Source organism: Aythya fuligula, chromosome 1 (assembly GCF_009819795.1).
Source record: "Aythya fuligula isolate bAytFul2 chromosome 1, bAytFul2.pri, whole genome shotgun sequence".
NCBI classification, from domain to species: Eukaryota; Metazoa; Chordata; class Aves; order Anseriformes; family Anatidae; genus Aythya; species Aythya fuligula.
The window spans coordinates 14,900,689-14,916,808 of NC_045559.1; the positions used below are offsets into that span (position 1 = coordinate 14,900,689).

The following is a 16,120-nucleotide window of genomic DNA, read 5'->3' on the forward strand; positions in this document are numbered from 1 at the left end:
TGATTTGGTTATGACTTTTGTTTCATCACCTCACCCAGGTCACATCTGTGCCTCTCACACAGGGATGACAAGTTATGGTGCAGATACTTCTGTTTCTAACTACCTTTTAATATATATTAGCAATACTCATGTTTTGTAAATATAGCTGGCTTTTGGGGCTATGGCCTGCCAAATTTGAGGGCTTTAGAAATGTAATGGCTGAATTTATTTATTTATTTTTTCCCTATGAAGATATTACAGGAGCTAATTGAAAGCGAGGCTGGTGGAAAGTGTTCTAATTTTCACTAACACCAAAGGTTAGCCGCTAATCTCCTGTCAGCCCTCATCACTCAGAGCAGTCGTTTTTGCTTTGTTTTGCTGGAAAAGAGCACAGCCGGGCACTGCACAGACATGGCCTGGGGAGGCTCCCGTGGCCTCCACCGCCAGAGCAGTCTGCAGGGAGCCAGGCGGGTTGGGGTTCTGTGGCACAACCCACGTTGGGTGTTTGTCCTTGTTGGCAGAAGGCATGGCCTGCAGGGCACGTTGGCAGGCTGCTCGAGCACGTCCCTAGCAGGCACTGCATAGCCTCTTGTTAAATCCCCAGCTGATAGTCCAGACCCTGGCTTCTAAGGAAGGCTGCATGTCTGGTGGCCGCGATGTGTTCAGCTTCTTATTCCAGGTGACACTCGTGGCACATCCACGACAGTTTCTGAAGCAAACTTGACTTTGAAGGCTTAAATTGTGAGCCTGGAAAAAGGGACAGCTCAGTGCTATCAGAACGAGTTAACTGCAGGACGGACACCCAGCTAGGGGCACCAAGCTTCGTCCTGGTGCTCTGCGAACAGCCCCATCGAGCCCCGGCTCTGTCTCCTCTGCCTGCAGAATTAAGCTGCTTCTATTGTCTATCTCACCGGGCTGCTGTGATGAATGCTTAACGCTCTTAAAGAATAATATGAATAGTAAAACACACAATGGGGAAAAGAGCGATGGTTAGACAGGTTTTGAGTGATGGAAATATTTTTAGTGCACGCTTCATGTGAGATGAAGTTTTCATGGTGTAGATTCAAAGTAAATATATTAAAGCGCCTTAGCTTCTTTTGATCATTTATCAATTATTTCTGTTTATGTAGTTGATTTTGTATTGCCAAAAACTGTAATTTTTGTACAGCAATCCAAACCAGGATTGGCAAACGTGAATTTCAGTTACCAGCAGGTAACATCTTGGATGATGTTACACTCTCATTGTGTGGCACTAACAGCAAAACTGCTGTAGTATGTCACCTAAGAACTGATAACTGAGACAATTTAGTCAAAGCTCTGTCAGGAAAAAGATCTCTGACACTTTTTTTTTTTTTCTTTTTTTTTTTTCATTTTCCTCTATGAAAGTTTGTAAAGGATTGTAGTTGAGACAAAGTAGAATATGAAGAGTCACATCCAATATTGGAGGGACATTATGTATGTAAATAAGTTCATCCATGCACAGAAATGCACTCCTCAGTCATGGTGCAGCACTCTCTCTTAGTCAAGTAAAAGATCAAATGTCTCTGGACATGTTCTGAATTTATTTGCATGCCAGTTTACCCTTTATTGAGAAAAACTCCTAGATTTTGCAACTGTGAGGTTTTGCAGTCCATGTTTTTTTGTTCATTTTACATTTTGTACAAGGCAGTGGCAGGGGCATGCAACCATAAGTTACTGTAAGCAGGGTTTTTCCTTCCAGTCAGTTGTTTATTGAGTCATTCTGAGCAACCAACTCCCAGAACAAGGTCACTGTAACCTTTAAGGTAAAGTATATTTTCACTATAGCATTAATTTCAATGGCTTTGTAGGTATTGCCTCCAGTCTGTTCCTTTCCCGAGTTTAGCTTCGCTGGAATATTTTGCTGCTGTGCACCAGCTATGTTGCAAGCAGGGTACTGCCAGGGATGGGGTAGCCACTGACAGTTTTTCCTGCTATTCTCATGGGACAGCTAGCAGTCCTGAGGGTATCCTGCAAAGCCCAATAGTCAGGTTGCTGAAGTCCTAAGAAGCCACCCACGGATGGGTTGTGGAATATTTCTGCTATTGATTTGTCAGTTGGCTTTCTGAGCCAAGGCTTCCAGCTCCTGACACATCAGAAAGATAATTCAAGACTGTTTTTTTTATGTCTGCAGCAAAATGCTTGTTAATCTATCTTTTGCCCACCTTGTTCTGTTTATCCTGCCAGCCATTGTACCATCTGGTTGCTCACACATCTACTTTGTAGTGAAAATATCAGCTAAATTTCTTCAGACTGATGATTTTCTGAGACCTCCTGGAAAGCTTATGTCTCCATCTTTCTGGGCAGCAAAAGTACATGTATATTGCAATTTGCTGTGCAAGAAACAGAGAGGAGTTCAATGGGGTAAACAGCAAAGAGCTGTGGGCACTGCTTCTGATGCTCCCAGTAACATATTTGGATGACCCTCATGAAATCCCAGTCTGGGGAGAAAGGCTTTGTCTGCTTGCTGTTCAGACATTGAATATTCAAAAATAGTTGCTTAGCAGGATCCTGAGATTCTGGTTAATAAAAATAAATACATAAATAAATAATCTTGCTCTTCTTTTTCCCCCCTCCTAACTGAACAAATTCTAAAATTTATTGTAAAAGAAATTGTAAAGCTCCTTGCAGCCAAAGAAAAGAGTGATTTTAAATGTTTATGTGGCTGGAAGTAGCTGAAATAGGAATTGTTCCTTTGACAGTCCCAGTAGCTTGTTTCAAACAGGAGTAATCTCCAAAGTGTGTGAGTTTTGTGTTAGGTGTTATTTTTTTTTAAGTTGAATTATTTGATGTGTTGGTAAAATGTGCTGAGGTGGCTGTCGGGAGGAGTTAAAGCTTTATATCCACAGATGATGTGTGGAACTGACAGCCAAACCAAAATACCCTCCCTGAGTTTGGGGAAAGCTTTTTAATGGGAGCAGCGCACAATTTTACATTTTTTTTGGTGGGAATATGTCGGATTCCAACTGTGTTCTTTTATATAAGCACATCTGCTGAGAACTGCTGCTCATGTACCAGTGTCCTGAAATGAATTTGGCCTGTAACCCTAGAGACAAAATGAACCGTATTCTTTTTGCAGATTGAGGAATTAAATGGCTCCCTCTGTTGCAAAACAGTAGTTGCATAAAATCTGATGTTTTCTCCAGTAGAAGATGTCTAAATACCTTGTTTTTTTTTTTTTATTTTAAAAAAGAAAAAAAAAAATTGGGGGAAGTTGGAAATTGAGGTTAAAAATAACCTTGCTGGTTACGTTAATCCCTTGTTTACTTATATATGTGTTAGGGGTTTGTGATAGCTTCTTCACAGGAGGTTTCCTTGCTCCTGAATAGCACTTCGAACCATTGCAGTTAGGTTTCCCAGTGTATTTCTTGCCACTTGGACCTGTCACTGCAGTATGTGCTTGCACAAACCATTTGCGGCTGTGGCTCAGAATTTGTATCTTTGCTCTGGTTTCTCCTGCCCAAAGGAATAAAAAGACACTTTGCATCTCAGGCTGTTGCTCTCTCCTGTTTTCTCAGCATTTTTCTTCCTTTATTTTAGCTTAGACATTTGGGAAAGGCTGTATAACTCCCATGTAAAATTAATAGAGATGAAATAAAGAAGTTCAATATTTTTCATTTTTCAGTTCCACGTAAGCATTCAGAGCAATTTTTTAAAGTTGAATATTAATAAGCACTGTAAGGGCATACATTTTTAATGTAGCTGTTGCCCATGTTCGAAATTAGGTCATTCAGATCTTTTTTTACTCTTTATTGCAGCTCTCTTTATCACATGCAAGTAGAGTTCAAGACCAGTGTTTTATACTAATTATAAGCAGACCGAGGGTTGTATTTGGAAGGCAAAACATACGAAGCTTCATCGTTTTCTCTCTGGTAGCCCTTGAAGAAAGGCAAAACTCAGAGCTGTGTGCTCTAAGATGTATTTTGTGATCTCTCCCAGTTGGAAACAAGATAGGAATCTGATTCCAAATGTTTGCAGCAAGTATTTGGAGATGTTCCAAGATGGTGCTATAAAACAATAATTTTCATTGTAAAACAGATTTATTTTTTTTCTGAGGGGTTGGGGGAGGAGGTGGCTGGTGGGGGTGGTTAGGGCTGGCATCGTTGATTTACCCAAAGAGTTTTAAAGTTTACTCAGTGCAGAAGTTCGTCTTTCACATAGCAGTGTAAATTAGTTTTTCTTAATGTGTAGGAGTATCTTTGTTGCCAGATTTCCTATAGGTATATTTGTAGAAATAAAATTGGCTTTTATGTCTTTTTAGTCCATGTCTGCATCATTGTTTACAAGATGCCAATTTCTGTGCTCTCAATAAATAATGGAAATGCAGAACTAAATATTTCACAGCCAGTCATGAACAACAATAAGTGCTTGCATACAGTATCTTATAAGAAGATGAAAATGGTCTTGAAGGCTTGCTGGTTACTTGCTACCATATCGCTTGAAAACCTGCTTAAAGGTTTAAGTGTGTATGAAGTTAATGTGGATTTCTATAAATTCAAAAAATTGTTTAACAGTTATTTGTTAATCACAAATAACAAAGTTGTCGCACTTTGAATAAAGTCTAACATTGTTATGTGTGAATTCCATTAGATTACTACAAAAAAAAGTCTAATTGAAATCTCATGTTTTCTTTCAGCTCCAGTGATAAATCGATTCACAAGACGGGCATCAGGTAAGTTGGAAAAATTGCATGTTTCATTGGTCTACATAATAAGTGAAACAAAATGCCGATTGTAATTGTTATGTAAAATATAATGACATTAATCAGGTTTCTTCAAAAATTTTGATTTGCCTCAAATTCACTTTCTGGTTTACTGAAAAATGTAGCCAATCCAATCATAGAGCTTGCTTGAAGCCGCCTTCTTGGTGTGAAATTTATGAAAATTGTATGCTTTTCCTTTTTCCTTCAATATAATTTCCTTCAAAATAATTTTATGGCTTACAAGACTGAACTTTGAAAGCATGAACTGATTGTAATCTGGTAGTGTTGTCTTGCTTACTTAGACAATCTGAAACAGCAATTTGGTGGTCATCTGTGCATGAGAAAATGTACAGCCAAATCTGTATTTTTTATTTATTTATTTTTTTCCAAAGCTGAGCAGGTTGGTGTACATGGTGCATTGTTCTTTTATGGAGAGCTGTCAGACTAGGTCCTAAAAGCAGTACTGCCACAGTGGTGCTGTGCTGTGCTGTAAGGGTATGCCTGCCTAGCTTGGCGTTTTGTCTGTTCTGCAAATTAATTTGGCTAGTGCCAGCTCAGAGGACCATTTACTTTCACCTAGTGGATGCTACAACATGTAACAAGCCCTTCCAAATTATATATCATTAAAAATTAATGTTCTTGGCTTTGTTGTCTCCCTACAATATAGCCGTGAGGTCTCATATTTTTGAGCTCGCTCTACTGAAGCGTGATGCCTGGACCTTAATTCTTATTTGCTTGTGAAGTCCTGTGAATGTGAAAGTGGGGCGTAGAAGCCACCACTCAATGTCATGAGACTCGTGACAGACTTGTAAGAGTCAGCAGACCAGGAGATGTGATCTGTTCCTGTTCAACTCGGTATGTTAAGCGTACAATCTAACTGTAAAGCCCTTTCTGTTTTCAGCTGCAGGTCACTGTGAGTAAATGTAATCAACTTTGTGTTTCACAATCCAGAAAGTCGAGCCAGACTTCTAACATTTCTTCTTGCAGTGTCAGTCAGACAGTTCCTTCTTTGTCAATATAAAAATACCGAGTTGCTAAGGATAACTATGGAACTGTATAGAAAAATGGAGGCTTACATTTGCAGGATTGGTGCATAGTGTATGGAGCACACAGTAAGAGAGAGTAATTCATTCCAAATGTACTCATGCTAACAGTTTTAAGGATTGATAATACTTCATAAGGTACTGCGGCATGAAACAAAAGGAATGATTGGTAAATAGCACTCAGTAACAATGAGCAGGGCTTTATGCAAATTGCACGTTTTAAGCATGGTCTTGCTGTGAGTGATTGATAGCTGACTTTAATGAATTCAGTCTTTGTAACAGATGTGTGATAAGCTTTTGCATTTCAGTAGGAGACTTGGTTTGAAAAGCTAATATGTGCTTGCAAAAAATTGTTATTCTAAATGTATTTTAAAACTAAAAATGTGTGAGAATTCTGATTTTTTTTGCACACTTACTCAGAAAACATATAAGTAACTTCTTTTGGCAATTAGTATTTAATGTGTATTGATCTTTTTGTGGAGAGATAAAGGAGAGTTATCTTATTCAGAATAATAGGTCAAACTGTATTAGATGGTCCAGATGTAAATCATGTGAGTCAGCTTCAAGTTGCATCAAGGTAATACTGCAGTCTATTATATGTACTGTTTTATTAAGTCTCTGGCAGCTTTAATTGTCAAAATAATTATTTTTCAAAGAGGAAAGCCCATGGGAAGTGATAGCTCTTACTTTTTTTTTTTTTAAATACTAAACGACTACCAGAGAGATATGGTATATTTAAGATAAAATAGAAAATGTGAAACAAACTATGCTGATAACACACATATTTTAAACAAATTTTGCCACAATCATAGTCACAATCGTATTTTTATATAGTTACCTTTTTTAGTTGGATGACTGTTGGGATACATTAAAATAGTCAAGATTACTTTGCAAATAGAAAACCCAGATAGTATTTATGTTTTGATGCTTTGTAGCTCAATAGCATTCTATAATCTAAGTTGATTCTCATACTTAGGAAATGAGAGGCTGACCCAATGAAAAGTAGAGTTTTTCCTCAAATATGCATGTCTCTTAATTTTAGGCTTTTTGGCTAGGAGCTATTTGGAAATTTGAAATGTGCAAGCTTGTTGATTCTGGAGTGTCTTTGAAGACTTGCTTCTGATGAACATTTCTCCAAATTAATTACAAGTAGTTGGAGAGCTAGCTGTAGCATGTGGTGTTGTTTTGTCTGATCTAGTGGTATCATAGACTGATTCTGAGAGTGACTTTTAGGGTCCCTGCCTTTGTAATACCTCTGTCCATAGGCTGTCTCTCCTTCCTCTGCACAGATCTAGGAGTTGTGCTGCCTGAGGGTGCATTGATTAAATGAAAGTAGAAACACGGCTGTTCTTGGTGTGTTGATATTCATTCGACCTCCAGCTGACCAACACTGTGGGTCCCAAATAACCATATCCACAACAGTGGCAGCAGTGGCTGCATTTAAACAGGGATGGAGAAAGAGTTGAGCTGCCACTACTGGCAGCAGCCACACTGACACCAGGTGAGGATAAACACCCAGAGATACCTGCAGCAAAGACTCCTAGACTGCTCTGCTAAAAGCTGCTTTTCAAGCTCTTGCAATGATAAGCAAGGAGAAAAGCCAGATGACACAGATTTCTTCACCAAGAACAGTACAGTATTCTGTACAGTGGGTGTCTTAATTTTGATGTTTCTGCTATTCCTTGGATAATCCCTACTATTGGACTTGGTAGCATAAGATATGGTTATTTTTCCGAACAGCCAGAAATTAAGCAGCCGGAGATTAATTGCTGAAGCACCTGCTGAAAACAGTATAGTAAAGCATTCATTATTTAACAGCTGTTCCTGTTAACATGCTGTGAGTGTACTGATGTACTGTCATTGGTATATGGAAGATAAAGGAATAAGTAAGCTAGGATCAATTAATTGTTCTTGAATTTAATTTCTCCAAAATTGAGCTCCATAATTTAGCAGGCCTCTTCAGTGTGTTTTGCATATGTGTTTGCATATATACAATGTGTCTCCTATACATAAAATACTCATGTATGTGTACCATAGTGCTGATGACATAGCTACTTACAGGCTGGTTAATAATGCACCCCATTGTTTTAGATTATGCACAAAGAATAATAGCATGGTCTTAAGTAGGTAAGTTTAGCAAGGAGAGGAGATTAATGATACATTCTGTAGCTAGAATGAACAATGAGACAGACACATTAGTTAATTTTTCTTTTAAAATCTGGTGGGACTGAGTTGAAGAGACGGGAGGAAAAAATGTTGAGGTGATCGGTGGGCTTGGAATGAGAAGAAAGGAACATGGAGTTAGTAGAGGCAGCATGAAGTGGAAGAAAAAGCTGAATGTTCATGAGGTGAAAAACAATGTGGAAATTTCTGAACGAGCAGAGGTAGCCAAGAGGTGCAATTTCTGAATACAGACACTTTCCATCTATGGATTAGATTAGTTTTCATCCACCCATCGGAGTATAAGATACTTAGGGTTGGAAAGCTAATGAGGTTCTTTATGCTAGCAGAGGCACTGGGTTTGTGCTTGTCAGCATCTTGACAGACAGATAAATTCATTCATTAAATACTGGCAGGAGTTGAGAATAATGCAGCAAAACCAGTATGGATTTGCTGTAGGCTGAGCTTAAATTTATAGATAGCAATACCATTTACTAAGGCTGTTTATTCCCATTTACTAATATTATTATACAAATGCATAGTATCATTTTAATTAAGAAATAGGTAAGTCTACAAATATATTAACTTCAGTTTTGTGTCTGCTTTAGCTTCTGAAAAACTGAAGAGAACCTAAACAAAGCTGCCATGAGTTAGCCTGCTTAAACTAAGAAGAACTGGAAGGTAGGCTCCAGGGCATCCGTGGAGCATCAACAACAGAGGAAACCTCCCCATCGCTCTCCCCTGAACAATGGCTAACTTCAAAATGCCATTTTAGCCCTGTGGAATGGAAATAAACGATGTTTTAAGTATTGTTCTCTCAACCAAGCTGGAAGGAGAAGTAGTTTATTGATTTATTTATACCGGCTTCTCCACAAAGCTCTAAACCAAAATTACTTAAATATAGTCATCAATGCAGAACCTGTCTGGAGAAACTGCCCTAGGTATAGCTGGAGTAAATTTGTTATCAAGCAAATAACACTGTCATGGAGGAGGAGAAGAAGAAGACAAACAAAAAACAAAAGAGAAGGGAGCAGAGAAGGTAAAAACTTTCAGGCGCATTCCCCATAGATGTCAGCAAAGACCTCTCCAAAGAAAAGACAGAAGCAGCTAAATAAATTGAGGCTGATGTCCTATACTTCCTGGGTCAGTCATCAGCCTGGGAGGCAGGAAGGAGAGAAAGAGAGAATAAAATCACAGAACTGTAGGGGTTGGAAGGGACCTCCAAAGATCATCGGGTCCAACCCCCTGCCAAAGCAGGTTCCTCAGAGCAGGCTGCCCAGGTAGGCGTCCAGACGGGCCTTGAATATCTCCAGAGAAGGAGACTCCACAACCTCCTTAGGCAGCCTGTTCCAATGCTCTGTCACTCTCACATGTGAAGAAGTTCTTTTGCATGTCAGTGAGGAACTTCCTGGGCTCCATTTTGTGGCCATTGCCCCTTGTCCTGTCCCCACAAAACACTGATAAGAGGTTGGCTACATCCTTCTGTCCCCCACCCCTAAGATATTTATATACACTGAGGAGATCTCCTCTCAGTCTTCTCTTCTCCAGGCTGAACAGACCCAGGTCTCTCAGCCTTTCCTCATAGGGGAGATGCTCCAGACCCCGTATCATCTTTGTGGCCCTCTGCTGGCCTCTTTCCAGGAGATCCCTGACTTTCTTGTACCGGGGAGCCCAGAACTGGACACAGTACTCCAGGTGAGGCCTGACCAGGGCAGAGTAGAGGGGGAGGATCACCTCCCTTGACCTGCTGGCCACGCTCCTTTTAATACACGCCAGGATCCCATTAGCCCTCTTGGCCACCAGGGCACAGTCCTGGCTCATGGTCAACCTGTCGTCCACCAAGACCCCCAGGTCCTTCTCAGAGCTCCTCTCCAGCAGGTCATCCCCCAGCCTGTAAAATCTCACATGGCACTAGAGATCTCTGTGCAACAAATAACATTTTAGTTTTGACTTTCGGAAACTTTCATGTATTTATTTTTACTTCATGGTAGTTGAAACTGGGAAGCATTTTTTGCCTTTCCATGCACTCCTAGGAACTGCCACTTGTAAGCACACGGCTGACTAACCGAAGATGAAAGGCTGAGAAAGAAGGAAGCATTTTTTTACGCCTTTTTAAAAGGGTGTGTTTAATTCATTTAGCAAGCACTCTAATTCTAGATATTTTGGTATGGAAGGCAAATTGCTTTTGTACCATGGTGATTTCTAACAAAGTCTGTGCTGTGTTTAGTGGCCTTTTTATTTATTTATTTATTTGTTCGGATACTCCTACAGCACACAACTTTCTCTAAGATTCAAAACTCATTTTATTTGACTTTACAAACATTAACCTTACAAAACCTTACAATGGTTTGAAAAGAAAGGAGCAGATGCAACGTTCTCGTAGTTCTTAGTTCTCTGATATGTCCCAAAGCTGTGGTAATGGAACTGTAAGTGTGTACCAGTAATTTACTTGAATTTGTGTGGCAAGTTATTTTAGTTGATTTCTGCTCAGGCCTGGCAATTATTTAAACGCTTTCCAGAAAAAGTTTCTGCAGATCAGAAATATTTTCTAGCAACCTCAGTAGGTAGAAAATGCTCAAAAGGAAGCCGATGAAACTGCTTCAGTTCTTTTAGAGTTTTTCAGAAATAAGAAAAAATTTTAATGAGAACATACTGATTAATTACTGAGCCCCTCAAGCTAGCTCTTTCCACTGCACTGCTGCATACGCACGCCCACACACAGACATGGTGAAATGCTTCACAAACCAGCTAGTTGCAGTGAGTACTTCATAGCACCACCATTTATAATCATGATGTGGCGGTGTGTGCGGTGCCAGGTCACCTGTCAGATCTCCTAGCCAGTAGCTGCCAGCGATGAGCAGGACGGTGTCACCAGATCACAGAGCAGATGCATGCATACCATGTCACACATGGGTCACGTTACATGATTTCTCCCTGTCGTATGACCAAAATGCAGCCCTTCCTGTCCATTGTTCATGGGTTGCCCGCATCCTCATCACGCGCCTGCAGAGAGGGGTGTTCTCAGCTGCTACGGGCTGACGCACAGGACTCACGCCTCTGCGTGTCATATGATAGAAGCCTGCATTTCAGCACACATTCAGATAGGAGGAGGAAGGTTTTGCACAGCCCTCATAAAAGATAAAATCCGGGAGCAGGTTTGTCAGAACAATTTAATTTCTCCTTTATCTCATTTTACATCTTTGCATAAGGTGCTATTGGGAAGAAAGTGACAAGATAAAAGTTTGGGGCCTCATTATTCTGAGCAGATCTGCGGACTCTGGATTAGTCATGCCCACAGCAGCATTTACATAGATTGCTGCTAGTTTTCAGCTGAATGATTTCTACAGAGAATGTGACAACCTACTTAGGGAACACAGAGGAATTTTACTGAATTTAGACCATGTGAGGCTTATTAGTGAAGGAATGGTTAATTGCTTTCTGCAATTATAATCTTGAGAGAACATAGGTGATACTAAATTCAATCGTTAAATATAAACTAGCATTTAGGAAGAGCAAATTGATACTGTTAGCCAAGAATAGAATATGCCTCTAGGAAAGAATCTAAAGTTCTGAACTTAAAAACCAGATTTTCCATTTGTAATCTCAATCTTCTTGAATCATATTGAGGTTGTGTTAAGGAGATCATCACCCACTGTCCTGTGGCATGTTAGAAATGTCAGAGAAAGAATGCTAACTGGAGTGAAATGATATTCCCTTTTATAAGATAAGGCAGAGGTTGGAGTTGTACCAAAAATGGTGGTTAGGAATGCAGTAATTGTAACCCACCTTTAAATGCTCAGCTAAGGGAAAGGGCTGTTGTGGAAGCACGTCAAGTCATAGCAATGGAAGAAGAATTAAGAACTTTATCGATGGACTTCTTCGAGCCTGGTGCAGGTGCCTGCTGAAAGCACAGGTGTTACCCTCAAGAGCGAAGAGCTGATTTGGGTGGCCTGTCTCACACACTGTGTTCTGTGAAATGTTAAGATAGCTGTCTCCCACTCAGTCCATAAAGAAGATCCAACTCCCTTGTTTAGTTTCTCTTATGTGCCTTGTTTGCTGGGCACTTCACAAGTTACTGCAGCAAATGAAACGCTTGCAGCAGCAAGAGTTCAATTTGCTCTGCTGTCTGGACTCTTCTAATAAATTCTAGGAATTTGAGAAAAGTTCCTGTAGAAACACAGTGTATTAACACAGGCGTGGAGAGCATCCACATTTAGTCCCAAATGCTGCCTGTTGTTTTCATTCAGAAAATCTAATGAATTAAGATAATGAAGTTAAACTTAGAACACTTGTTCCTGACCTGTTGTTACCTTGAGATTTGTTCCTTTTGGTTCTGATTTTAGGAAGAGCTTGAGTGCTCGGAAGGTTGTCTGTCTTCTTCATGCAGTTATTTTAGCTGCTCTAATGAAAGATCCTCCCTGCAAAACCTTATCCTCTCTAGATCATTGCATCAGTGCTTTTACTCTTCCATACTACAGCATATAGTTGGACGGTGATGTTCTTTCTCAGAAGAAAAACAACTTGATGTAGTGGGTGGCATCCATGCCCTTGGCAGGGGGGTTGGAACCAGGTGATCTCCAAGGTCCGTTCCAACCCAACCCATTCTATGAAAACAAAACTTAGGTTATCTGTGGAATTCTGGAACTTTTTTAACTTCTAAGTGGTTCACATTCAACAGTCATTAAGTTGTAGGTTTGTTTGTTTGTTCAAGATTCCTTTTATAAACCAGCGAAGTCTGGAACAGATCTGAGCAGGTTGTATCAGTGTTTCCTTGTATAGATCCTCAGCAGAAACTGAATACAAAATTTTCAGGGCCTATTGTAGCAGAGTTATGGGAATAGGCCAACAGTTGCAAATGAATGTAATGCTAGATTTTATGTGTGGTTATGCTTAGACTGGCTTGTCATAACACTTCAGGACTAAATAAAACCTGAAGAGATTTATTAGGTGCATGCTATAAGGCAGAGCTTGAATGGGGTGAAGGAAGGGTGGAGAAAAGACAAGAAAAGACTTAGATGATTTCTTCAGGTTTCATCCATATTTCTGTGACTGTTTAAATATCTTTGAGAGCACATTCTAGATTTCACTTTCTGTACATTATAATCAATCTATAGTAATTATTTTTAAATTGCGTGATTTGGTAAAGAAAGATAGTGACCTCTTTTGAATATTGGAGTGTTATAAATATGTTTTAATTTCAGGAATTACTGCATACACAACCACAAAGTGGTCATTTTTCCTGTTGTTTTCCTATTGTCTTTGGAAGATATTCTACATATAGTTTTGTATCAGTAGCATGAAGAACCATATTTTTTTTCTGCTTTTTGGGCTGATCTCGTTTCAGTTATAGGGAACGTAAACCAGAGGTTGCAGTTGAAATATGAATCAAATTCACCTTAATGGGTTCCTGTCCAGGCCGTGTGATAAAGAGCTCAGATATTCCAGCCAGGTACGGAGCTGCTAGACCGACACACCTATTCCTTGAAACTAATCATATGTGTGTAACTAGTAAACAAGGTAGGGTAAGGCAAAGTGCCACAGCATAGCTTGTGTCTATATGCCGAAGCCATGCCATGTGAGCCTGCACTCCCCCTGCTTTCTGGCGTGCAATGTCTCTGTTGTCTCGTGTTCCACTTGACATGTGAAGCCCAGACAGAGGACCATTGAAGGAGCTAAATTTTTTTCCTCTTATTTTAGGCAGAACAGTATTTGACACACTTGTCCTTGGAATTTGTTAATACAATATCTAATCTTTCTTTTGTGACAAAACAAATGCAATATGGACAAAGAGGATATCCCCTTGTTATGTAACCAAGTAGAAGTGAATGAATTCCAGAGAAAACAGGTTTTCCAGACAAAACAGACTTCCTATCAAAATAAATACAGAAATGATGCCAAATGTTCATATTATTATTAATAAATATGGCTGTTAATTATCTGCAAGCAGTAGTTAGCAAATGTTGATGATTATTGAATAAAAATGTACTAAGATTTCTTAATGGATGCTCTCAGACAGTGGTGAATGCTGTAAACTAGTTGATATAAAACACAGATTTTTCTTTACTGTATTTTAAATTATCATTATAAGTAGTTTTTTCAGGTTAATCATTCTTCTCCTGCATCCAGTTATAATCTGACAGGCAGAAAATCCCTCCTGTGTCTGGCAGCCTGTAGGTCATACCATGTTTTCTGTTTTAACATGCTCCCAAGTTCACTTTCACCATTGATAATCTCAGCAATACCAATAACACACCAGAATCTAAACGTGAGCAGAAAAGCTAATAACCTTCTGGTGAATTTATCAGGTTGCTAATAACTCGTGATTTTTAAATAAACAATTGATATTTATTTGAATGAATGCACATCACTGAAACGAGTAGAAAGTATTTTTTTTAATGATTTTTTTGGACCAGACCTTTATAGATAGTCATTATTTAATCGTTCTGATTTTTAATTCTATAAAGTATTTCAGTATCTGTTTCTATGATAAACTCAGCTTTGCTTGCCTCGCTATTTTGTTCTTTAACATTTCCATTTAGATTGGAGCAGTATGCCAACGCCACTAGAGGTAATAGAGTATGAATTATAATATTTGGCTGTAATATCTGCCTGCCATCTGCTAAAGCAAATCCATTCCATCTCTGATTTTTGTGTGGTATAGCATATATCTTCTGGAGGATGAGAGATGAATAGGGCAAGGTATGTTTTACATATTAAGTTGTTCAAAATGAAATAACAGTACTTGTGGAACATGTTGCTTAGCACGTTTTCTGGTAGAACACCATAACGCAAATGGCTTGGCCTTTAACCTTTAAGTTTGGATTAATATTTGGCAGACACTGCTTCTTTTAAATGCTGTGGAGTCAACGAAAGGGGAAAATTAAATATCTTTGTATATAATGTGCATAAACTGGCAACATACAGCAGCCTGATGTCTTGCTTCCTAAATGTTCTGTGTCAGTTCCGCGTGTTTCATAGGAAGCACGATGTCTTGAACAGCATGGTGTATTTTTCAGTTATTTAAACAAAATGTCTTTTGTCAAAGCATGAGTCCAAAGCTTTCTCACCATCAGACACTCCCTACCTCCAGCTCCCACTTCCCCCAGCCACGTAATCCTGTTCTGCAGCGTCTTTGCTTCATACATCTTTATTATATATCTCTCAGACCTACTTCTCCAACCTTTTGTTTGGAGGAGGATGCAGACAAGTTTAAAGCCTGGGAGAAAATAGAGTTTAATGGATAAAGATAGCATCTCATGGTCCCACAAATGCCCCCCAAAGTAATTCATATTTCCATGTAGAGCATCCATATAAATTTACCAGTTGAGCAGATTGGTAATGTCCCCGTAATGGTTTTGTTGTATCCACTTGATGCTTTGGCCTTATGAACGTTTTCTGACTTGGATGGAATTCCTGTAGGAGCTGGAGTCATTCACAAAAGAATTTAACCCATATTTATTAGCTTGCAATCGTCCTTCTTTCCTTAGCCATAGGCAAGGACCCTTTTGTCATTTCACATCTTGCGTTCTCTTCTAGATAGAGTGTGAAAAGTCTTGTCTTAAAAGCTTATTGAAGATCTAGTTTTTAAGCCTATGATATATTCTTTCAAGCGGAGTCACTATTACTATCATATATACAGTCTGTTAACACTTGCAGGTCGTCGCTCATTGCTCTTTGTGCATAAGGATTTATTTTATTTTACTGTTGTATACAGAAAGTAATGGAAACTGTTTTGTGACCATTAGATACAAATAGCTGGGGCAGAGCAAAGCATGAATAACTAGATTTTGTGCTTATCACAGTTGTGTTTTAGCAGCATGAAACTACAATGGAGCATTCCAAGGCATATTCCAGCAAGGGATGAAAGCCATCCTCCTGCATGGACCTTTTCTACTCCCAGTTGTGCCATATGATTATTTGCTTACCTGTTAAGGGGTTGCCTTAATAAATTTTGAACTCAGGATTTCTCACTCTGGTTCTGTGACTGTGTAAGGACAAGAAGAGTCCTGCTAACTTCCCCTGGGTGCTTGCTCACGTTGCAAATGGACAATAATCTGCAGTGGGGTGCGTGTGCATAAACAGCGTATACATAGCTTTTAGTATAAGAAACATATGGAAATTATACAGGAACTGAACATGAATTTGAACATCTCAGTTTGTTTCAGAAATTTCTCTGAAGATTACAAATATTTTTCTTCTTTATATATGTCTCACTCAG

General features: G+C 39.2%; 1 protein-coding gene across 2 annotated transcripts in view; it reads left to right on the forward strand.

The window, feature by feature from the left end:
• Nucleotides 1-16,120, forward strand: part of PRKAR2B (protein kinase cAMP-dependent type II regulatory subunit beta) — an 83,822-nt gene that overhangs the window by 23,694 nt on the left and 44,008 nt on the right. For both annotated transcript variants that reach the window (XM_032199090.1, XM_032199098.1), the window contains one exon: nt 4,634-4,669. In XM_032199090.1, coding sequence (XP_032054981.1) covers nt 4,634-4,669 — 36 coding nt within the window. The remainder of the gene's footprint in view (nt 1-4,633; nt 4,670-16,120) is intronic.